The sequence below is a fragment of the Rhinolophus sinicus genome, linkage group LG01 (assembly GCF_036562045.2).
Source record: "Rhinolophus sinicus isolate RSC01 linkage group LG01, ASM3656204v1, whole genome shotgun sequence".
Taxonomy (NCBI): domain Eukaryota; kingdom Metazoa; phylum Chordata; class Mammalia; order Chiroptera; family Rhinolophidae; genus Rhinolophus; species Rhinolophus sinicus.
This window is the reverse complement of record NC_133751.1, coordinates 98,866,262-98,890,783: the sequence shown is the minus strand read 5'-3', so window position 1 is coordinate 98,890,783 and position 24,522 is coordinate 98,866,262. Positions and strand designations below refer to the sequence as shown.

General features: G+C 43.6%; 1 protein-coding gene across 1 annotated transcript in view; it reads right to left on the bottom strand.

Annotated features, from left to right (window-relative positions):
* Window positions 1–1,334: 1,334 nt before the first annotated feature.
* Window positions 1,335–24,522, bottom strand: part of CLRN1 (clarin 1) — a 37,959-nt gene continuing 14,771 nt past the window's right edge. Inside the window, exons 2-3 of the mRNA XM_019748853.2 lie at window positions 14,830–15,009; window positions 1,335–2,946 (exon numbers count right to left, since the gene is read on the bottom strand). Coding sequence (XP_019604412.1) covers window positions 2,681–2,946; window positions 14,830–15,009 — 446 coding nt within the window. The 3' untranslated portion in view covers window positions 1,335–2,680. The remainder of the gene's footprint in view (window positions 2,947–14,829; window positions 15,010–24,522) is intronic.

Genomic DNA, 24,522 nt, shown 5'->3' with positions numbered 1-24,522 from the left:
AAAATATTTATTGAACACCTGAAAAAAAAAAGAAGGAAGGAAAAGAAAAACGGGGCGGGTAGCTTGGGACTGGTCTTGAAACAGCATTTCTATAACAACCGCACTGTTTTCACCTATACTGGACCTTTTACCTCTACTGGATCTTATCGGAAGGGGAGATGTTGAGGAAAATTGAGAGAGATGTGAAAGCTCCCTTCTCCCCGCCTCCAGACTCCCCCTTGATCCCTGTTCAGGTTTTGATAGGTAAATGGTGGGGACCAATACCCGTTCTCATGGCAAGCCGTGCTTACCTTGAAGCTGATGCACCATAATGAGGCCAGTGTTGTGCACCTCTTCCCTCCACCAGAGTTGAGAGGGAGCTGCTGCGTCTCCCCTGCAAATGGGCAGAGGGAGAAGAGAGGAAGTGTCCTAGGGCTGTGTAACGTGTGAGCAAACCGGCTAAACTGATCAACCTTGAACGCTTGTAAAGTGATGTGAGAGCAGCAGCTGTGGAGGAGTGGATGGGACCACGAGAGCCAAAGACCTTTGCAAACTGTAAAGTACCTTTCTCTTTCTCATTGTAAGCCGCCCTGTCTGCAGTTTAGTTCTGAAGCTTCCTCCTATTCCAGTGATCGCATCTTGTAAGCTCACTGCAGGGTTGACCCTGAAGGACTTCAGACAGCTTGCATAGCTTCTTGACAGTCTTTCCCATGGCGTAATAAACATTGAGAATTCTTGGTGCTCAGGGTGTCTACTGACCACTTGGAACCAACAGAGTGCCCAACTGTGGCCTTGTGTTTGCCACTCCAGAACCAGCAGGGGGCCCTGTGTCCCCATGAGAATGTGAGAATGCTGGCTGCCACCTGGGAGGGAGGTCGGACACAGCGTGATGAATGTTATTCCTTGGCCTTTGATCCCCACAGAGAGATCTGCGAAAAGACGTCCTGGCCAGCTCTCTCCTCAGAGGGTTACTCTTAGGGCACTGGGGACCACACATTTCATCTGCAAGAAAGAGGGAAAAGCTTAAGCACACTCGTCTGAGGGCGCAGATTGTATCTCGTTTTATTTTTGTGTGCGTCACAATTTTCAGGGATCGGCAGCCCAGCCTCTACTTTCCGTGGAGGGAATAGAACTGTTAGTTTGCCTGTTAGGTTCTCATTAGATTTTCAGCTGCTGCTGGAAGTTTTCTCTTTTTATAGAACAGAGAACAATGAGAGACTTGTTTTCTAAAGAAGAAAGCTTGGTGTTAGAAGTTTTTCAAACCTCTGAGGAGGGGGGAGAGAGAGAAAGAGAGAGAGGAGAGAGAGAGAGAGAGAGAGAGAGAGAGAGAGAGAGAGAGAGAGACCTGGCCTTCTGAGCCCTTGGGCCAATTACCCAAGTAGTGGCGGTCCTTGGGCTTTCCTGCCCACTCCTAGCTATGGATGCTTGTGTATTTAACCATTTCAGCTGAGGACTTCCATAACTGGGCTCTAACTCATTACCTCATTACCAAACCAAACATCCCTTTTATCGCTAGACTGACTTGTGGTCTACTAGAAGCTCTCCAGGTGTATTTCCTGAATGAAGGTGGAGGAACTAACATCTGGAAGCTAAGGGTGTCTGTTCTCATGTCAGCCTGTGGGCTGCAAATCACCACCAGAGCAAATTATTTCTCAGTTATATGAACAGTCATTCGTTTCTTGTAAGTTTTTCCAAAAAGGGAAAAGTACATTTTTTTTGAAAAATGAGCCCTTTCAAAACTGTGTCTGGGCTAAGTACCGAGCAGCTGTGGCAAGTGGCCTGGTGGTGGGTTCTCTGTCATTCTCTGCTTCTTCCCTGTTCATTTTCTTAAGAACAGCAGGTTGAGGAGAGAGGAAGGGTCAGTTCCAGGCTCAGCTGTGGTCTTTGGTCAGCTGCAGATCAATTTCATGGGTAATTCAGGGGGGAAAAAATGACTTGCTTTGTGACAGCCAGATCAAAACTTGGGATGACGTAGTGCTACCACCATAACCCCAGAATGTAACATAATTTTCCTAATTGGGAATTAGTACTCAAGACACTAAAGTTAGAAACAGCCCCAACAAGTCACTTTGCATCAAATTTACTGGGAAAATAATTTTTCATGATTCCTCAGTGGTCCCAGCTGTTACCTCCATTGAAAGTACGGTATTAATATAGTGGGATCTTCAGCACAGAAGTGAAAATACCCTTATCTTTGTCTTCTTCTTTTTTACGGTTAGAGGTTTGCAAATTTTGATCAACAGGCAGAGATAGTAAGACTGCTTTGAACGAACTTTCAACAAAATGCACTGATATATTTTATCGATGCTCATTTAATGCATTATCATTTTAGGAAATGATTCCAGCTCTGTTTTCTGGTATCTGTGGCAACGAATGTGTGGATATAGCAGAAATAGTATTCGTTTGTATTAAAATATATTCCCTCCGCCTTTCGATTCCTCCCTGATGGAGCAGGCATTTTGCACGTTGATATGTATATGGAATAACAATTTGTCCATGCTAGTAACAAAACCTTCCAAAGCCTTCCTTCTGCCCCCCTCATTTTCCAACCTGTACCCTTAGTACATAGTTTGTAAACATTATCTTTGAGGATTTAGGTGCTTTTACTGGACCATCTAAAAGGATGGACAAAATTAACTATGTCCAAGTGACCACAGCAAGGCCATTTTCTCCCTTGGAAAATTACCAAGATGCTTGCCTTTCAGTACATTAGATCTGCAGCCACGTTTGTTGTCTCTGTGTCTTTAGATTTTGCAAAAGGGAACTGAAATCCAGCAAGTCGTATGAGGAGCCCATTCAAAAAATGAACAAAAAAGCAAATGAAAACAACCCAGAACGAGGTGGTGTATTTTTCACTTTGCGTTTTGTAGGCATAAGTCCCTTCGTTATAATTTGCAATTTTTTCTGAGAGGTGGTGGATTTTCACTTCAGAGGCAAACAAAATCATGACGAGACAACCGCAGGAGCCTGCAACAAAAGGAACAAACAACATGTTGGGACAAATATTTCCTGAATGTAAGGAACAGGGAGGAGAGTTAATGTGCAAACTAAAGAAAGCCTTTGACCATCATCCTCATTTGCATTCTCCCGCAAAAATATACCATTTCAAATTAGTAATCATGAGCCTGATTCTCTACTCGATAGGTGGTAATGCCTAGGTTATGGCTCTGAGTGAGAAGATTGTGGGGGGTAGGATCAAGCTGCTCTTTCAAAGACTGGAAGATGTTCCTCTTTGCATGATGAGAAGGCTGAATTGCTCGGCACCTTAAAAGCACAACGGTGGGATCAGGCTACAAAGCAGCCACTACTATGATGCAGCTTCAAGAGAACAAATTTCTCTGAACAAATTTCTCAAAATACTTCATAGGCCATGCAGGATAAATGCCATGATACAACCCCGTGTGGAAGGCTCTAGGGCATCTTTTAGAGAGTTACATGATTCCTCCTCCACTCCAGCTCCCACCTGGCCACAGCTGCCCAGACAAGTCTGAGCAAAGGGGGTCGTAGATAAGGTATTGAGGCAGAGAGTATCTGCTCTCCTGTTTGTAACTCGGAATTTTCACCTGAACGTACGGCTACCTTGAATAAAAGCTGCATTGTTTGGCCGAGAGTGGCTGGGATACAGGGTAGGAAAGTCTCCTTCATGTATGCATGTATCAGGGACCTGCCCTCTCTTTCCCCATTCTTCCAGCAGCTGAAATATGGACGCAAAGGATGGAGCTCCAGGGGACATTTCGGACCAGGTGGCCTCAGAAATGGAAGCCATGTACTGTGGATAAACAAAAAGGGGGACTCTGGGTCCCAGACACCAGATCAACCCTGGACTTCTGCCTCTAGGTTTTGATGTGAGAAAAATGGAAACATCTACATTATTTAATCCACTATTATTATTTTTGCCCCGTTTATCACTTATTAGTATCCTGATCTAATTTTAACCGGTACAGCTGTGATCTGGGTGGAACCTCTGCAGGACAAGGCATCCATATGATTGGTGCCTAGAAATACTGAGGGTGGAGAATGGGGGACCCCCAGGTGGGTGGATGGCACAGGAGCAGAAGGGGTGGCAAGGGGGCAGGGCCAGGGGCACAGGGGGTGGCTGGGATTCCCAGCGCTTCCACAGCCGGTGCTGCATCGCAGGCTTCTGCACACGGTGCCAGTTCATACAAGACCTACTGAGATGGTTTTCTGACTTAGGTCCAACCAATTCGGGTTCATAACTTGATCTCACCACTTGCTATGTGAAATTAGGCTGTTTTAATCACCAAATCTCAATTTCTTCATCTATGAAATGTGGACAATAGAGATGATGCATGATTAGCACTTGGTATTAGAATTGACACCTGTAAATGCTTACTAATTGGTAAGTGTTCCTATGGTGTTTACATATTCCTTTCTTCTTGAAAGTCCTTACGTAATCCGTTACCCCGCAGCACACCAAGAAAACCTGACTAGATCAGGTAGACCACCCAAAAGAATGTATTAGTGCCTTGCTCCTCCAAATACTCTCCCATTAGGCAGGTGACTCCTTAGGCAGGGGTAAGTGCTTTTTGTTCTTCAATTATAGTTCATTCAAATACCCTGGGAGCAGCACACAGCGGCTTAAGTTTCCATTCATTAATTCACTCATTCATTTATTTAATTAGATTGATTACATGCCGAGCACAGGGATAGTGATGGAGATTTAAACATTAAAGAAAATGCATGTGGTTTCTGCTCTAACACAGAGTGTAGGGCAGGGAACACAGCTCAAACAATGATAAACTGGTCACAGTGAGTGTAAGGGAGGTACAAGTGGCTATTACTGAGGGGGTGGACAGCACCATGGAAGGTGTCTTGGGAGTAGCTGGGGCAAGCAAAAGGAGGCTGCGCTGTGTGAGGAGAGCATGTGGGGTGGGGGAGAAGCAATGCAAACAAAGGCCCCCATTCCTTTCCCAGAGGCAAGGTTTGTGCTGGGGTGAAGGTAGATCATGTGGGGTGGGGGATGGGAGTGAGCAGGAAAGGGGAAATCACATTTCTCTATTAGAATTTCACCTAGGACTGGCCCCATCAGCTTGATCATCATAATACACCCCCAAATAATCAAATGATGAAACTACTTCCCACAAGCCTCAGAGCGGCAGTTGAGAATATGCCTTTGTAAAATCTGTCAGCCTATTTTTGTATTCTGAGCTTAAAACCAGAGCTCTCCCCTGGCAAAACTGTATTATTCCTTTATTGTTAGATCCAACAAAAAAGGCTGCAATACTGTTTGCTCTGTATCTTTTATTTGAAAATTGTGGCGAAAATACCATTGCTTTTACCGTAAGAGCTTTCTTTGTCTGAGGAGGTGGTGAATTTCAGACAGAAGAGAAACACTGTACTTGCTTAGTGCTTGAAAGGAAAATTCAAGCTTGGTTTCCTTTTCAGGTTGTTAAATATTTTAAAGGTACTACTTTGTTAAGGAGGCAGTGTTGTAGTGAGACTGCATTTCAAATTCCTAAAGTAGAAGTTTCCTGGGGTGTCTTAAACTCACAGCCTTTTGCCACAGCTAATACTTTAAGCGCACAAGCTCTCGAATCAGAGTGCCTGGTCTAGTCATCGAGAGGATGGTCCAAGATTCTGCTCTGGATTCTGGGCTTGGCCATGAGGTCAATTTTGTCATTTCCGAGTCAGAACATAGAAACCCAGCCTGAATCTCTGCCAACACAGCTAAGAGATATGAAGGGAAACAATTCAGTGTGAATTTAGGATACTTTTGCTTTTCTCTGTAGATGGCTCTGAAAGAGACGTGAGACCAGGATAATAGTTTATGACTAATGGGCCAAAAGAGACACACAAAGAGTTTGTTTTGGTGGCCTGGCTGCTGGGGACATGGGGAGAGGTGTGTAAGGGAGGTGAGTGACGGTGAGAACAGGGCTTAGCCCATTTCTAGTGTGGCCCTTAGACTCCAGCAAGGGGGCTTCTGCTGTTGGTCCCACACTCAGAGGGTCCTGCTCTCTCTCTCTTCGGGAGAGTCCTCTCCCCACGGCATGAGGAATCCTTGAAGTCCATGGGGCAGGCCCTTCTGGAGTCCCTGACTCACATTCTAGATGTATTCCTGGGACCCAAACAGTCTGAGTGCTTTCCAGGGTCACCCAGGTACCTTCCCTGGGCCAGTCCTCCCAAGGGCAGACTTTGTAGCTGGTACACAGCCCAGAGGCCTGAAGGTGGCCAAGGCACAGCTGTTTGGGGATGTGGTCAGAGCTCAGATGCACAGTGGAGTGTCCACACACGTATGCGGGGGAGTCTTTTACATAGTGGAACCAGGAACAGGAAGGAAAGAGGACAGACGGGGCAGCTCTCCTCCCATCACCACATTCAAGTGTAGAATTCCCTGAGCTCAAGAATTCTTAATTTGCTTCTGGCCTTCCAGGTCCTTAGGGAGAGATGTTTGCCAAGGTAGGAGGGCAGAACATGGCTCTGCGACTAGTTTATTAGAGTTTAACTTTTAACTGTTTAGACACAGAGTATGTGCCCTTTCATTAATACTCTTGCCCAAGGCCTTACAAGTGTTAGGATCGGCCCTGCATTCTTCCCTCCTCCTTTACCCAGTTTTCCTTGCATACCAAGAGCCCAAACTCAGCTGGGGCCATTTAGACAGATTCCCCCCATGTCTGTCCATCGGACCAACACTGCTCCTGCTCACAAGAAAGGTTAGAGTACACGAGACCTAGGAAAGCCTGCCAAGCCTTGCTCAAGCTACAATTTGGAATATCACCAAACCTAGCACTCAGGTTTTTCTGCCCAGTGTTTTACTCAAAGACCAGCAATTTTTCCTTCATGTTTTGATTTCCCCACCATCTGGCTGGTACGGTAGTATTTTTTTTTTTTTTCTTTTAAGGACTTTGATTACTGAGTTAATTTCTGAGTGAATAGGATTGCTGAGTTAACAGGCTGTCACACCATGAATTATGTCAATTATCAAACATTTGTAATGTGCTAGACACGGCACACTCTTGACTCTCGCAGGCAGCTGTCTGGGGCTGCAGAACTGGGTACCTCTCTCCTCCGGGCCTTACAACATAGGGAACAAAGGTCACAGCCAACATGAAAACTGCTTCTACACCGCTGGTTGGCCCCTGAGCGTGACTGTGCTTTCCTGGGCGGGAAACTCTTGCAAGGATCTGTGGGAGTCCAGGGTATCACGGTTTTGGTAGAAATGTGTCCTCAAAGGTGAGGGGGGGAAAAAAGACGCTGAAACAATCTCCCATTATCACTGAGATTGTATTTGGGAAATAATAAATTAGAATTTCAGTTTCATTTAAAGTAAGGACCAACATTTACATTTCCAGAAAGCTAACACCACATTATCTTTAAACTCTCTTATAGGTGACAAATGTTAGAGGCATTCCATTTCCTCTACAAAATGATAAATCGATAATTTTCTTCTTTAAAGAGTCTTGAGAGATGATAAGTGGGGCTGGGAAAGCCACAACTTTGCAGGTGTCAGTGCTAATTTTCTGTGAAATGATGCAATCTCACTACAAAGTCATTTATTGGAGGTGAGATAACCTGCAGATTTCTTTCCCAAATGGAAGAGGTTCTGGCTTCCCACGGCTTTAGAGATCAATGTCTACCATCTAGAAAAGAGACAGAGGGACAGTAAAGCAAACTAATAACTATGCATAGATTTCAAGGTCGGAATGGAGAGCTATTTGGTCATGTGTTTCCAAAGAGCAGGTGTGGATGAAGGATTAACACCAGTTGGGTTCAGCTTTTTCTCTTCCTCTTCTGAAAGGGACAGTGGAAGAGCCCGCATCTAACTTGAGCTTTACAAGTGTCACGTTAGTGACAAGGGTTATTTGTGCGAAGAAGAAATGGTCTAAAAACATGCTCTTTTCTAATTTGAATTGATTTTTCAGAAAAGGAGAATGTCATTTGTTACCAGGAAATATGCAGAGCTGCTCCTACTGTTTGCTTACTTAACAAATATTTATGGGGTGCTCACTGCACTGTGGTGGACACGGGGTGGTACAGCACTGAGCCAAACAGACAGAAATCTCTCTCTTCATGGAGCTCTCAGTGGTGGAGGCAGTGGAGAGAGGAGCATTAACAAGTAAGTGCATTCTATAGTTTAGTGGAGTGTGAGATGCACTACGGAGAATAAAATAAAGCAGGGAGGGGGGATGACTTGGGGAGGCCCCAGAGAGAAGATGACATTTTAGTGCCCCTGGAAGGAAGTCAGAGCGTGAGAGAGTAGATATCTGAGTAGAGCATTTCAGGCTGAGAGGACAGCATGTGCAAAGGAACCAGGGGGTGAGAGCGCAGAGAGGAAGAGAGCCAGGCAGAGAGGAGTCAGAGGTGAGTCGTGTGTGGGGGTTTCAGGGGTGGGCACATCAAGTGGTGCTTTGGAGCTCATAGCCAGGACTTGGGCTGTGACTCTAAATGAAACAGAAGGGAGGACACACGTGCACATCCTGAGCAGGGAAGGAGTCTCTTTGCAATTGTTGTAATAGAACAAGGTTGAGCATCTCCTTGTGTAAGGTCCTGGCTGGGCCCTTTGCACAGTGAGTTAAACAGTCCTCCTATTGCATCCTTTGTTGTATGTGAGTGACCTACAGTGCGGTCCTCTCTCTACACTTCTGCCCCTTCAGCCGCTGCCTGCCTAGCGAAACAAAATTCCTTGCCGTTGCCATCACGGGCTGGCTAATATTACTTCTTCTTTCCTTCTGTGGCCTCCTTTCTAGAGTCTGTGCTGAGAAACTATGAGAATATTTTCATTGCTGATTTTTCCTGCCATAGGGTCCTTATCCTTCTTCAGGCTCCGTGGCTTTGATGCCCGGACACCCCTGGATCTCTGTCTTGGACTCTGAACAGCAGCTCCTCCGTAAGGATTGAAGTGAGACAAGTTACAGATAGTTTTTCACCATCAGTTGCAGAATAATGTGCCCTAGACGTATCACAGAGGCCATTATTGATACTAAAGCTGATATACCATGTAAGCATTCTTCTATTTTTGTACCGCTCTTTATTTTCCTGTCTGCACGTTTCATATATGACTGTGCTAATGTGTATTCCCTGCCACAGTTGTAATTATCATAATTAATTAGACCCATATTAGGAGCGTCCCTCTTTTGAAGGAAGGCAGTCATTTATGTGTTTGCCTTGCTTGGCATAACTCATAACATAAAGCTTTCTGTAAGAGAAGACATAATAAGTGTAATTTGCAATAGGTCCACATTTTGGACTTTTTCATCACCTCCAAAAAGCTGGAGCCAATACATTGCATATCATCCTCAGACAGTCTTCACTGAACTATCTAGAATGTTCTACTGTTGACTCATGGCAAGTCTTCCACCTAGCCTGCTCTCGTTTACATGCAGGTCTGGGCCCCTGCCATCAACTGGGAAACTTCTAGAATGGAAAATATAAAGGCATACACTCATATATCAGTGCTCCAGTGTGAAACTGTGGGTCCAGTTGCTTCTATACTCAGCTCCCTCTTTTTTGGCTCTCTCTCTCTTTCCACCTCTTTAATTTGTGTGTGTTTCTCTCTTTCCCCTACTGGATTATAAATCTCAAGGGAAGTGTTTTTGTCCCTATTTTCCACATTCTTCCTTCCCCTACCACCTTCTACCCCCCCTCTTCCCATTTACTCTCCCATGACTCACAGACCTCAGTGTTGACTGGTACTCATGAAACAGCCCCTCCTGCAGCATCTGGAACGCCGCAGCCTCCTGGTTTCCTTTCTCCCCTTCTGGACACACCTAGTCATTGTCCTCTGCTGGCTCCCTCTTCTCCTCAACCCAAAATTAACTGGCGGTGTTCTTCAGGGATTGGTCCTAGGCCAAGTTTTCTCTATCTGCATTCTCTCCTTAGATGATCTCATCCATTGTCATTGCTTTAAATAATAGCTATTTCCTGATTACTCCTAAATGTATGTCTTTCATCTCGACCTCTTCTTTGAACTCTAGACTCATATAACCTACTGTCTTCTGACATCTCCACTGGAACATCTCACAGGCTCTCAGACCGCCCCAAGTAGAACACCTGATTTCTAGTGCAAAGCTCCTCTCCCCACCTCTTTGTTGCCCTAAACTCTAAGCCGGTTGCTCCCCTGTCTTACTCGTCTTGCTTAATGTCACCACTGCCTACTAAGTGCTCAAGCTACTTGCACAACATTTTGGACTTACTTTCAAGATGTTTTTAGAGTCTATTTATCTCTCTCCATCTCCAATGCAATAGCCTAGTCTTTCGCCAGACATTTCTTAGAAGGTACATCAGCCACATGACATCTCCTTAAAGTCTTCCACAAGCTTCTCTTTGCGATTAGAATCAATTCTGAAAGACTTACCATGGCTTTTGAGGTCTGACATTAACTGGCATCAACTGATCTGTCTAATCTAATATTTTCCCATTTCCCCCTCACTGCCTACTCCCTGGCCACGTGGGCTTGCTTTCAGTTCCTACTTTCCCCAGAGTCTTCAGGAGTGCTTCCCTCCTTGGGAAGTTCTCTGAGGGTCCTCAGATCTCATGTGTCTGTAGAACTCAGCGACTCGAGCAGCCTCGCTGACCACCACATCAGAACCCCGTCTCCTTCTCCCCTCCTTCTCTATCATAGCAGCCTCTTTATCACCCTAACTGTAGTTATTGTTTTATGTAATTGTTTGTGCACATTTTTGTTTGACTCTCCCACTATATTGCGGGCTCTATCGGGACTGCGTGCCTGACACATGGTGTTATCACCAGTGCCTATTATAATGGTCAGCACTGGTCACACATTAGAATGACCTGAGAGAGCTTAAAAAATATGTATATACCAGGGCCCAGGCTCCACCCCCAGAGACTCCAACTTAATTAGTGTAGCGGGGGACCTGGCATCAGTATTTTTAGACAGCTCTTGAGGTCTTTCTAATGCACAGCCTGGAAAGAGAATCACTGCTGAAAATGAACTGCAGGGACTTATTAAGATATTACTAAAATCCTAACTTTGGGAACAGTTTTTCAGACCTAGTTTATAATTGACAGGATAAGAAAGAGCAAATCGACTTGCATGGATTTCATGGAACAATGATAGCGGTCAGAGATGGTACACGGAGAAGGCTGAGGAATATGATGAGCCAAACTGGAGGCCATGAAAAAAGCAAGGACCGTCTGGTCCGGGAGCGGCGGTGTACGAGCAAGCTGTAGTAACTGAAGGCATTGGTGGCCGAATCCAAAGCATTGTTCCCTCTCTTTTCTACCTCCAGCGTCTGGCTTGCACCTCCTCAGGAGACATAAAGAGGTGCTTGCAGCATTGTTATTCTGGGTAGTGTGAGAGGACTGGCATAGACAACAGGAAGACCTCTCTTCCCTTCCTTTCTTTCTGTCTTGCTGCCTCAGGACGCCACGCCTTGGGTCCCCCATCCAGTAGGGGGGTAAACAGCTGAAGAAATGACCCTGGAATGATATCAGCACAAGAAAAGGCAGAATCTAGGAGGTGAGTGAGAGAAGAAGAAAATGAGATCAAAGAGGAAGGAGTTGTCTCTGCTGATTGTGAGGGAGGCCACCTGGGCAGAAACACAGAGAAGGAAAGTCAGTAGAAGTGAGCTGCTCCCTGGGGGCTTTCTCACAGTGGAACTAAAGGACCTCCTAATACAGGTTGTGGTCTGAGTGTGTGACTTATTCGCTCACACTTAGAGTGTTTGTGATAAGGGCTGTAAAGCCCCCACCCTACTACAGTCAAGGTTTAGAGCTACAGTTTCCATGAATATTATAACTTCAGATAAACATTTCCAAAACTCCAGGGCTTCTGCGGACTGTCTATAGATTGAAGGGGGATGAGGTAGTCTGTGATTCAGTAGTGACCTGTTTACCTCCAAAGGTCACAAACTGTCAGTCCATCTGACCCTCAAAAATGTTTTATCGTCCTGCACAGTTTTTTAAAAAAAATGTATTGAAAATTTTGGTATTTAAAAATAAGGATTTGGGACTTTAAACAAAACAAAAAAAACAACAACAAATGATCTGGAAACACTAGGCCTTTATCCTCTGCAAGACACAGATCTGGAGCTGGCTCCTTCTTTTTCTTTCTTCCCTTCTCTTCCTTCCCTCACCCGCAAACCTTTACTGAACACCTTTTGCAACAAGTTCAAAGATAAATAAGCTATAGTGTAAGCACAAGGTCTGTGTGTTTCCACATATATTCCGTGCTCAGGTTTTCTTTGCATTAGACTTGGCCAAAAGCCGAGCTAAGATCTGGGACTTGGATTAAATACTGCATTGTCTGAGTCACCTTGCTTTTCAAATACCGTTAGTTTGGTCGTCCGTTAAAACTGTCAAATAGTTTGTCTTCCAAATGGGCTGTTCTTCTGCATTTCATTCAGAAGCTGGAGTGTGAGATGGCTGTGCCAGCTAATAAGCTGTTGTGTCTTGGCTTCAAACCAGCTCTTCTTCTCTCTGCTGTGATGCTGGGTCAAGACTCCCCAGACTCTTGCTTTGCCTTGTCAGCTGCTTCCCATTAGGCTCTGCCAATAGAGAGCCCTGGAGAGGGGGAGAGGGCAGGGGAGAGTCCGCTCCTTCCATTTTGCTGCAGAAAGAGCACTTCTCCCCACCGGTGTCAGCAGCGGGGAGTTCCCAAGCTCCTTCCACAGTCTCAGAGCCGCCTCATGAGGTCCTGACAGTGCCATCTCCTCAAGGTACAGTGCCATCTCCTCAGTGGGCTGAGAGCCAGCACCCCAGCCTTTCCTTAAGTCTCTAGGTTCTGGTAACCCCAGACTTCCCTTGGTTCTCCAAGCCCTGGCGACGGGAGCTGCTTTCTGATACTACTACTGTCTCTGAGCTTCCTCGGGGTCTCCTGTTTAATCAATTCCCTATAGCCCTGGTTCTCAAACTTGAGCTTGCATCAGAATTGCCTGAACAGCCTTTAAAGACACAGACGGTGAGGCCTAATGCCCAGAGTTTCAGATTCGGTAGGTCTAGAGTGGGGCCTGAGAATTTGCTTTTCTGTCAAGTTCCCAGGTTGATGTAGCTGCTGCTGGTCTGGGCACCCCACCTGAAGAACCACTGCTGAACGCTTTATTCCCTGTTAAAATAGCATATGTTCTGTTTTCTAGCTGACCTGACTGCTTCAATGCCCGTCACTAAAATAGCACATGGTCCAGTTTGGTTTGGTATGTTGGGTGGGGGAAATAGTGGCAAAACCCACTTGTAACCTGGACCTTCCCGTGCGATTGGATCTCTGTCTTGGTCTGTCTGTCCATACCTGGTACCTGAGCTCTTGCTCTGCTGCCCTGATTGCAAAGCCCTTAGCCTTCCTTTACGATATTCCATCCATCTCTCTCTGGCTCACATCCCACCACCTCTGTGGGCCTGCTCTGCTGGTAATTGTAAACCATTTGAATTCTGATTTCTCTAACCTCTACTGTACTAAGTGACCAAGTTAACGTCTCCTTCTGGGCTTGCTTTTTCCAGTCCACAGTACATATTGAATTGTTCACTGTGTGCTGAGCCTCATGCTGGATGCTTTGGCTAGAGGTGCAAAGATGAGAAAGACTTAGACTCTGCCCTCATAGCGTAGTCACTGTTGCACAGTTGAAAATGGTATTATTTGCTTGTGAAAGATCTGGAAAAAATATTAGCAGAACCCCCACTAGAGAGACAACTGCTTTGGATGGATGAGTCATTTGGTTGTCAAGATCTGCATGGGTTAAGGCCTGAAGGAGTGTGCTAGGGCAATAACCGCTACAGGCGTGAGTGCCTTCTATGAAGAGCGAGCCGCTTGGTTTCATAGAGAAGGAGCTGTGCAAGTGTGTGGAGGGGCTTGAATTATACCTAGGGAAGGGAGTGGTACCAAGAACAAGAAGGGGCCTGGGGCCTGGTAACAGTCAAAGGGCAACTTCAAAGGAGAATAGAACACAGGAGGACGGGGATTTTCAATTCACTGTTGGCTGGTGTGATTGTAATCTCTCATGTCTCCATGAAATCTTTAATAAAACTGCTTGCTTCCTGGGAACAGGACACAGTACTGAGTCTTCCTGCAAGTTTAGAGCGGGATAAAATCAGAGCCATTCTATAGAGCAATGGCTACATATGAGTGATAGACACAGTTTTTTATTTTCTCATCTTTTGCCTCCTTGTAAATATACCCTAAGCACCCCATGGCCCTAATTGGATTTTACATTCTTTTCCATCGGCTCTGGTTATGAGTAGCACATGCTTGTTGATGAACTAATTTCTGGGTTTAGAAATTATCCTTGTCCAGATACACCTACCACTAGGCTACACAAAGTACCTACAGGCCTGAATATGGCAACTTGTAAGGGTGGATGGAACACTGGCCCTTTGTTTTTTTTGATGGTTTTTATTTACTTATTTTTTTGTTATGAGTAAATGCAAATAGTAAACATTTGTAAATATTAAAAACTATGAGAAAAAATGAAAATCACCCATAATTTCACTGCTCAGAGGTAACTGCTACTAACTCAGAGAGAGAGAGAGAGAGATAATCCTACATATATATAATCCTATATATGTATATATATAATCCTACATATATAATCATATACATATATATAAGCCTACATATATATGTATATTCCAATTAGGTCGATGTTTATAAAATCTTATATACTGCTTTTCCTCACTTAACTTTTTGATACAAGCATTAATCCTTTTGATTATATCAAAATTGATTATATTCAAAAATATAATTGAATGTCAGCATCAATACACATAAACTACCACACATATTGACTGAATTCCCTACTGTTGGATAACTATATTTCCCTTCACTTTTTGCTATCATTTGTAATGCTACTGAGCATTTCTATATACATATTGTACTTTTGTATTTGGGTAAACCTGTTTTTGGACACACTGGAACATCCGTTTGGGGTAGAATTCTGTCCTCACCTGAAATGAAGCTCAGCAGATACAGTCCTAGAGGACCATGCAGCGTTTCGAAGGGCTTGCCAAAAGCATTGTACATGAAGAAAGCTGTCCCCACCATGGTCAGGACAACCAGGATTATGGAGAAGAGGATGACGTTGACGTGGATGCTCACTGGGATCGCTTTCAGCAAATTCGGGAAAACTGAAGATAAAACAAACATTAGAAGAAATTGAATTAGCCGTCGTCTCCAAGTGTAAATTTAAGAATTAAATCCCTCTTTTTTTTAACTTCAAAAATTGCTAAAATCCCTCTGATGAACACATTCTCACTTACTAATTTACAAGGGATTTATAAAATGATTTAGACACGAGACTATTTTATAGTAAAAACTAGCAAAGGGGAGATTTGAGGGAATTTTTTTTCTGCCTTTGGTCATATATAATTACTTAAATAAACAAGTGCTGGCTTTATAACCAAAAACTATACATATTTATGACCAAACTTTTAATGACATTTCTCAGTCATCATCTTTATATATATAGATTATATATAGAGAGAGATTTTATATATATATATATATATAATGTATCTTAACTTGTAATGACATTTTCAGTTTGGGGATCTCTGGGAAGGTTCAAATATCAGTAGGTTTTTATATTTCCTTTGCTACAAAGAAGAAAAACAAAAACTATTTCTAGCCCACACCAATGTAAAGAATGGGATATCTACAGTCAAGTTCAATATTTTGATGTAGCACAAGCTGTGGGAAAATAATTTCTGGTGGTACAAGACATATTTTCCATTTGGAAAACACGCCAAATCTATTTCTAGATTTTGTGTTCAGGATAAGTTTTCTTGTTTGCAGAGGAAATAAAATGCTTTATAAATGTAGGATTTCTCTTATCTGGTGAGGCATCACCACGCTTAACATCAGCAAATCTGGCAAAACCAATCTGGGAAAATTTAGTCCAGTCCATTTTAGGTCCCCAAACACTTATCATGTGGTTAATTTATTTATTGAGCACTTACTATGTGCCAGGCATTGTTCTAGGTGCTGGAAATAGAGCCATAAAACAAGATAGACATGGCCCCTGTTGTCTCATGGGGCTTATAACCTAATGGGATTCGACAGCCAATAACAAATAAACAAACAAATAAATGTGAGAGTTTATTGCCCAAGATGGCCACCATCAATTCCTCCCCTCCTTTCTTTTACGCACGTCACTTCCCCTTTAAGAGATAGAATTTATTCCGCAGTCGCCCTGAACCTGGGATGGCCTGTGATTGTTTGACCACCTGAGTATGGCAGCAGAGGACACCGTGCCAGTTTCAGGCCTAGGCTATAAGAGGACCAGCAGTTTCCACTTCATCACTTTTGGAGGCTTGAGCTGCCATGCAGGAATTCCAGGAAGAGGCCACCTGGAGGAACAACTGACTGGGAGGGAAGAGTGTTGGACGTCTGGCCCAGCCAAGTCCCTAGAAGATGTTAATCCCAGCTGCTATTTAACTGCCACAGCAGGAGAGACTCAATTGAGAAGCGTCCAGTTGAACTAATCCAATTTGTCTTAAGCCCCTGAGCTGTGGGGGATTATTATGCAGTGATAATAATAAGACATTTTCAGATGATGATACATCTATGGAGAAATAAAGTAGGGTAATGAGATTGGGAGTGGATGGGGTGGTCAGGAAAGTGACACCTGAGCTGACAGCTGAATGCTGAGAAGGAAGTGGCTGTGTAAGGATCTGGGGAAGAGCCTGCCAGGGGAGGAGTGAGCGGTGGGTGAGCCAGGTGAATGAGGGGAGGTGGAAGTGAGATTGCTGTGCTGGGGGATGGTGATCACCCCGCTAGATCCTGGTCTATTGACCCGGGTAAGGAGTCTGATTTTAATTCTAAATTCATCTGGAAGCCACTGGGGGGTTTTAAGTAAGAGAGTGACACAATCTCTATGATGTCAAAATACCACTCTAGCTACTGAGCAGTGAGTATAAGGGGAAAAGGGGGCCCGGGGTCGGCGGTGGGGGTAGCTATATACAGTGCAAGAGACGGCCTGGCCTAAGGGGGTAGCGTAGATGTGGGGAGAGGTTGTCAAATTTGGATTATATTTTGGAGCTAGAAGACAGGACTCGTTGAAAGAAAGGAATCAGGCTAAGTCTTGAATTTTTGGCCTGAGCAACAGAATGAATGGTGATACTATTATCCGAGATAGAAGCAGAAGGAGCAGGTCTGGGCATGGGAGGGAGAGGTGATATAAGAGTCCTGTTTTAGATATTTTAGGTTTGAGTTGCATGTAAGGCCTCCAAGCAGAGATGTCAAATAGCACTTATGTGTCTGGAGGTCCAGGGAGAAGGCAGGTGTGTGTAGTGAGGTGGGACTAGGGTTGAGGCAAGAAGGTGCCTAGGGTATAAAACTAAGGAGACAGTCACTCTCCAGGGCCAACCCTGCACTTGCAGAGCCTAAGAGTGAATGTCTCCTTAAATTTTATGTCCTAGCTGCCTCTGTGGCCTCACCCTAGTCCTGGCCCTGGTACTTAAAGCCACGGAATGGATATCACCTATGGACGAGCTGTAGTTAGAGGAGAGAAGGGCCAGGGAGGAGCCCTGGGGCTCCCCTATGTTTTCCCACACAGAAGAGAGGAGAAGTCGGCCAAGGAGACGAGAAAGAGAGCTTGTGAGTTAGGAGCAAATCCATGAGAGGGACGGTCGGGAAGCCCAGGGAAGACAACGGTGCAAGGAGGAGAAAGTGGTCAGCCGTGCAAATGCCCGTCCTATAGCGACTGTGTCAGGAAGGGACCAGGTGAGGGAGTCGCACTGGCTCAGAACAAGCCCTTCACCGCGGCAAGATAGAACTAATTACATATGTCCATACATAAAATGTGCTGAGCGCTATGGGACAGGGACCACCCTCTTCGTGAATACAGACAAGGTCGTTTGCCTCTGGCTGGTGTTCACTCAGGGTTCTCACTCAGGAGTCATGGGGAGGAAATAATCTATAAGAATAGGTGTGGAATTATCATCGAAGTATGAATTTAGATGGAAAAAATCAAACAAATAAAAGGAAATATGTATCATTCTATCATTTAGGGGCAAGCCAAAAGGAGAATGTATATAATAACATAGTTATTTAAGTACTTTACTAATCTGATTTAATTCTCTCAAAACCCCCATAAGATATGACTATTACCAGTCCCACTTACCAGAGGGAAAAACTGGGGCTCAGGGGTGAGATTTGGTAAAAAAAATTTACTGCCCTGCAAGCATTATCTACTTAATGAATATATAAATACTTTCGAAAAAAATTTGTTTAAAATCGAAGACATAAAACATTCCTATGACTATTCTAGATTAAAAGAGACTTGAGACATATTAACCAAATGCAATGTATGGATATTGAACGAACCATTTATAAGAGATATTTTTGAGATAACCAGAGAAAATTGAACATGGACTGGGCATTAGATGACATTACATAAATATTATTTTGTTGCTAATGTTAAGGGTATTGTGGTTGTGTTTTTAAAAGTCCTTATCAATTAGAAATTATATGGTTGGAGAGAAAGAGATGGAGATGGAGATGGAGATGGAGATGGAGATGGAGATGGAGATGGAGATGGAGATGGAGATGGAGATGGAGATGGAGATGGAGATGGAGAGAGAGGCTGGGAGGGAGAGAGAATAAGAAAAGTCTTCAGCTCTTTCGGGAAGCATGGGTAGTGGCAATATGGGTGTCAAGCTCACAGGTGCTGAGTCAGTGACTGCAGTGATCCACTCTGCTCTGTTCTGGGGGTGCACAGTGAACCAGCTAGTCTTGTACTACAATCCCCTGCCCTCTGGAGCTTCCAACTCTTGAGACAGCTCCATGAATCTAACCCGCTGTTCTTGCACTCGATCAACTGTTGACGTGGCTTGTACTAGCAATTCCAAAAAAACCCACCTGCTTCCTTCTAGCTCCCCACCTGTAAAAGAGGCAGCAACCTCTTCATCTCCGATAGGGTAGCTAGGTGAAGCCTATTTGAAAATTGAGGGTTGTTACCATATTGAAAAAATGCAGAAAGAAGTTGCCCTGATTTGCCTCCTGGAAAGAAAAGCCAGAAACTAAAATAAATTGTCATGTGGAGCATTTTAATTCTTGTGAAGTCTCTTAAAATTCCCACTTTTGTGAGAAAGTTATCCAGCTGGGCAATGATTCCTATAGGTTACACTTACATTCTATCCAGTTTCTTTTTTGGATGAAAATTCCCTGAGTCTGTAATGACCATCCAGAACTCTGGTAACAGCCCTCCATTCTCTGACCAACACTAACATGACTTTCCCTTGGCTGAAGCTGGGAGTAAACTATTTGAATAAATATTGGAAGGTGTCACCTTAATGGTGTTGAATATTATATAGCTGGGAGGTAGAGTTGTTTGGCCTTTCTTTTCTTTTAGGTTTAGGATTACAATACAGAAAAATGATTTGAACATTTTATTCTGTGAAGCGGTTGTCATTAATCCAGCAAGTCACTTCGGGCCTCCAGAAATTACTTGATTAGCTGTTGACAAGTGAAATGGAGTTAGTTCTTATAACGGGCAGCTGATGCCACATTCATAGCAGACGATTGGGCTGTGCATTCAGAATTAACTCTCCCTCTCTTTCATTCTCTTATCACTGATTTCTTCCACTTTGTATATGAGTCAGTGTGTCTAGGTCTCTCCTCCTTAAACCATCCCAATCCCTTGATTTCCCTTTTTCTCTCTCCATTATTTCATAACCCAACTTCTTCAAAGAGCAATATGCAAGTAATAATAATAAGAATAGAAATAACAGCCAATAATTATGCAGGATTTTCTATGTTCCATGTACTTTGCACAAATCAACACATTAAATTCTTACAGCAACATAAGGAAGGTACAATCCTCAATGCATAGATTTTTAAAAGTCAAGGCACAGAGAAGTTAAGTAACTTGCCTAAAGTCACATAATAGCATTGCTGCCTTTGATTTTACTTGTTCCCCTTTATAAGATTAAAGTAAAATTAACACAGTAAAAAATTCTTGCTCTGTAGTGTATAGTTCTGTGAGTTTTGACAAACTCATACAACTGTGTAACCATCACCACAATCAAGGTATAAAAGAATTCCTCCTTTCCCAAAGCTTCCCATTTCCCCTTCCTTGTCAACCCATCCCCCACCCTCAGCTCCTATATGTGTGACTTTACAAGGAACTCTCAAGTTTTCCCAAGTGGCTATAACACATCACCCTCCCACCAGCAATGTACAGGAGTCCCAAGTGGTCCACATTCTTGCTGGCACTTTGGCAGTTTTTAAAAAATTGTTACCATTTAATAGATGTGTACATTATTTCATTATAGTTTTTGTTTGCATTTGCCAAATGACTAATTTCATTGAGCATCTTTTTTGTGAGGCTTTTTGGCTTCCATATATCTTTTTTAGTGAAGGGCCTGGTCATATCCTTTGTGCATTTTTTTGTTGGATTGTATTACTATTATTATTGAGTTTTGAGAATTCTATAAGCATGTTTGGCCCTTTATCAGATAAGCAATTCACAAACATTTTCTCTAAGGCTGTGGCTTGTCTTTTCATTCTCTTATCAGTGTCTTTTGAAGTATGCTTTCTATTTGTATGAATTCTAGCGTATCAATTTTTTTCTTTTATGTATCATTTTTTGAATGTCAAATATAAGAAGTCTTTGCCTAATGTAAGGCCACCATTTTTGCTTATGTATTTTTCTAGAAGTTGTTTAGTTTTAGGTTTATATTTAAGGCTAGGATCCCATTTGAGTAAAGTTCATATAGGGCTAACGTTAGGGTTTGGGTTTTTTTTTTTTTTCACATACGGATATCCAAAGCTGAACATGGACTTAACGTAAGACTCAGCAATGCCATTTCTAGATATTTGCCTAAAAGAATGAAAAACATATGTCTACGCAAAACTCTGCATGCGAATGTTTGAAGTGGCTTTATTCATGCTCATGAAAACTGGAAACCACCTAAATAATCATCAGCTAGTGAAAAGATCGATATGCTGTGGCCCATCCGTGCGGTGCAAGACTACTGAGTGCTAAAAGGAACAGTTTACTGGCACACACAGTAATGTGGATAACTTGGAAATACGTCATATAAAGTGAAAGAAACTGGACTCAAAAAGCTGCATATTGTGGTTCTATGTATTTCACATTCTGAAAACAAAATGATAAGGACAGAAAACAGACCAGCGGTTGCCCAGTGGGTGTGGGGAAGGAAACTGACCACAGAGGGATGCAAGGGAAATTTAGAAGGTGATAGAAATGTCCTGTATCTTGATTGTGGTGGCATTTACGTGCTTCTATGTGTTAGTCAAAATTCATAGACCCATACACCTCAAAAGGGTGAATTTCACTATATGTAAGACTTTCCTAGAAGCACTCTCAAGAAGATTCCTCAGTAAACCGGACTGCAAACAAAAAAGAGCAGGAGGAACAAAGTCTGGAATGAGTGGGGTCTCTCAGATGGGAGAGAGAGCCTCAGCAAAGGGACGCCTTGGCACGGGGGAGGGAGAGCTTGGGAAAACAAAAGGAACATGAGGCCGAGAGTCAAGCACCCCAGGTTCGAGTCCACTGTGCACCTTTGAGCAGGTGAACGGGTCTGGTTCCCTCCCTGTACAAGGAGGGTGTTCCCTGGGGCCGCCTGGGAAAGGGCCAGGCATTTGAAATTAGACAGAAGAGGCTCCCAAGCCAGATTATTTTCTAACTCTGCGATCTCCCTTAAACCTTGATTTCCTTACCTGAAAAATACGATTAGTTCTACCTTTCGCTCAGATTTGTGAGGATGCAGTGGCATCCACATGGGAAGTACTAGCACGTGGTAAGTGCCTGGCCGAGGTTCGCTGGTAGAGGCCCATGTGCGGCCCATTCCCCCGTCCCTTCTCACCTCCTCAGAGACACTGCTGAGGAACTCTCTCTTCTCTCTGCCACATGATCGGTTTCCCCCACTCTCCTGGATCCGTCCCATCAGCACACAAACATGCTGTCATTTTTTCATCTTAAAAAAAAATCTCAGAAAAGTCCTCCTGCAGCTGTTGCTCTTGAACCCACAGCACCATATAACATTTCCCAAGGCACCAGAGAGCTTCCAGCTGCTCAACCCAGAGGCCAGTTCTTCGTCCTCATCCTTTCTGGTCCACACGCAACACAGCAGCTCGCTCCCTCCTCTTGGAAACACTGTCTTCCCTGGGTTCAGACACCAGACTCTCGGTTTTGCTGCCACGTCACCAGCTGCTATGTTGATGTACTTGGTCGGTTCATCGTCATCTGAGCCATCTCAGTTCTGATGTGGCTTCTCTTCTCACTTGTCCCTGCTCCCTTGACACTCTACCCAGTGTCATGGCTCCTCCTAGAAGCACTCTGAAACAGGTACTCCCAGCCCAGACTTCTCCCTGAATCCAACACTTGTATGTCTTCTAATTACCTATTACATATCTTGACTGGGATATTGAATAGGCGTCTCAGTGTGTCCCAAACTGAGCTTATATTCTTCCCGTCCTTATACTTGCTTCCTGTAGCCTCGTCATCTCAGTTGCTGGCAGTTCTATTCTTCCTTCGCATCATCCTTGACTCTTCTCTTTGGCTCACATTTCACATTCAACCCATCAGAAACCCCTGTTGGCACTACCTTCAGAAACTGGTCATTTCCCTCCATTTCCACTGTTCCACCCTGGTCTAAGCCGCCGTCAGGTGTCACTTGGATGACTGCAAGGGCTTCCTGACTGGTCTCCCTGCTTCCACGCCTCCTTCCTACAATCTACTGTCAACCCAGCAGCCAGAGGGATCTTTAAAACATGAATGGGTTTATATCACTCCCCTGCTCAAACCCGTCCAGTGGACTCTAATCTCACACAGTATAAGTCAAATCATTACAATGGCCAACAAGGCCACATATGATTGAACTCCTTGCCAGACCCCTGACTTCATCTGCTACCCATTTCCTTACTTAGTGTGCTCCAGCCACCGGTCTCCTTACGGTATTTAAGAAATGCCAGGAATACTCCTACCTCAGGGCCTTTGCACTTACTATTCCCTCTGCCTGGATATTCCCCGAGACATCCTTCTGGCTTGCTCTGTGACCTCCGCATCTTTATTTTAATGCCACTTTCTCAGGGAAGCCTTCTTTAACCATCTTATCTAAAGTTGCAGCCTCCTGTCCAGTCACTTTCCCACTCCCGAACCCCTTTCTTTCTTTCATTTTTCTACACAGCCATTACCACCATTGACAAATTCTATATTTTTACTTATTTGTTTATTATTTATTTCCCCAATCACATGAGGGCAGGTGTGTAGATTTGTTTCATTCACTGCTGTGTTCCTAGCACATAGGGGTGCCTGGAACAGTGTACATCAGTATTTCTCAACTTTTGTTTTCCTTGTTGCTCCTCACCCTGGAAGTCTTGGTAGACATTTTTCCTAACTACTCTCCCCCAACCATGAAATTTTAATACCACAAGTATATTCTATATTGGTTTCTGTATTGTATTTATATCTGTGCTTTCTATATGTATACACTTTTTAAAGAGTAAGGGTTTGGTTTTTTTTTTCTCCTCCAAGAACCAATTTTTATCCCCTTGGGGGATTCTTGCTGTTGTTGAGGATACATGACATAGCTGTTGGACACACATATGTCGGGTGGATATGTTTTGCTTCGAGTAGGATGCAGGAATGGAGTCTGAGGTGGTTAGCAAGTATGAGGTTTCTTGGGGGAAGACACTGGCTCAGACTGAAAGGAGTTAGCACCATATTGGCAAGGAAGGAAGGAAGAAGAAGAGCAGACAGACCAGTTAGCAACACAGGGCCAGAGGGGAGGTGGGGGCGGGGGGCGGTGGTGGTGGCAGCATTAAATGTGAAGGCAATTTCTGGTTAAGAACCAGAATTTGTCCACTGAGTCAGGCAGTCCTGTTGACCTTGATTTAAGCTGATTCTGGGGGCTGGTGGTAACAGAAGCTGGATTGAAAGAGTTTTTGGAGAGAATCTGGGACAATGGAGATAAAATTAAATAGTCATCAGAGGGGGTGATAGAATCCAGTATGATTTTTGGGTTTTTTAAAGAAGTTAAAAGACCTCGTTGGCAACTGGAATGGAATTCCAAATCTCTTTATTAAAAGAAAAACTTCTCTGGGTGATGAACACACAATGGGATTTATAGATGATGTAATACAGAATTGTACACCTGAAATCTATGTAATTTTACTAACAATTGTCACCCCAATAAATTTAATAAAATAAAATTAAAAAAAAAAAAAAAAGAAAAACTTTGATCCAACATACTTGGGTGATTGTCAACATGTTACATGGAAACTGACTGGTGTTTAGCAACAGGTTTGTAACGTTTGGGATTTGGTAGAAGAATTCATCTAAAACTTGAAAGTGCCAAACTCTTTCGTTAGCAGGGCCAGAGGACTGGAAGGAAGATAGACTTGCTTCTCACCATGTTTCTGTTAGTTTGTTCAAAGGTCCAACTCTTTATGAAGGAACTTTTTTTAAAAAATAAACAATATTATGACAGTGAAATGGAAATGAAGATAAAAATTTCACCCACAATCCTACCAACATAAATAGCAAGATTTTTCTTTTTTTTTGTCCCTGTCAACTCTTTGTCCATCTTAAAATTTATTTCCTATATTCTGTAATCATAATACAGTTTTGAGGTCACATTCTGTTCTTTTTACTTGGAATATAAGCATTTTCCATG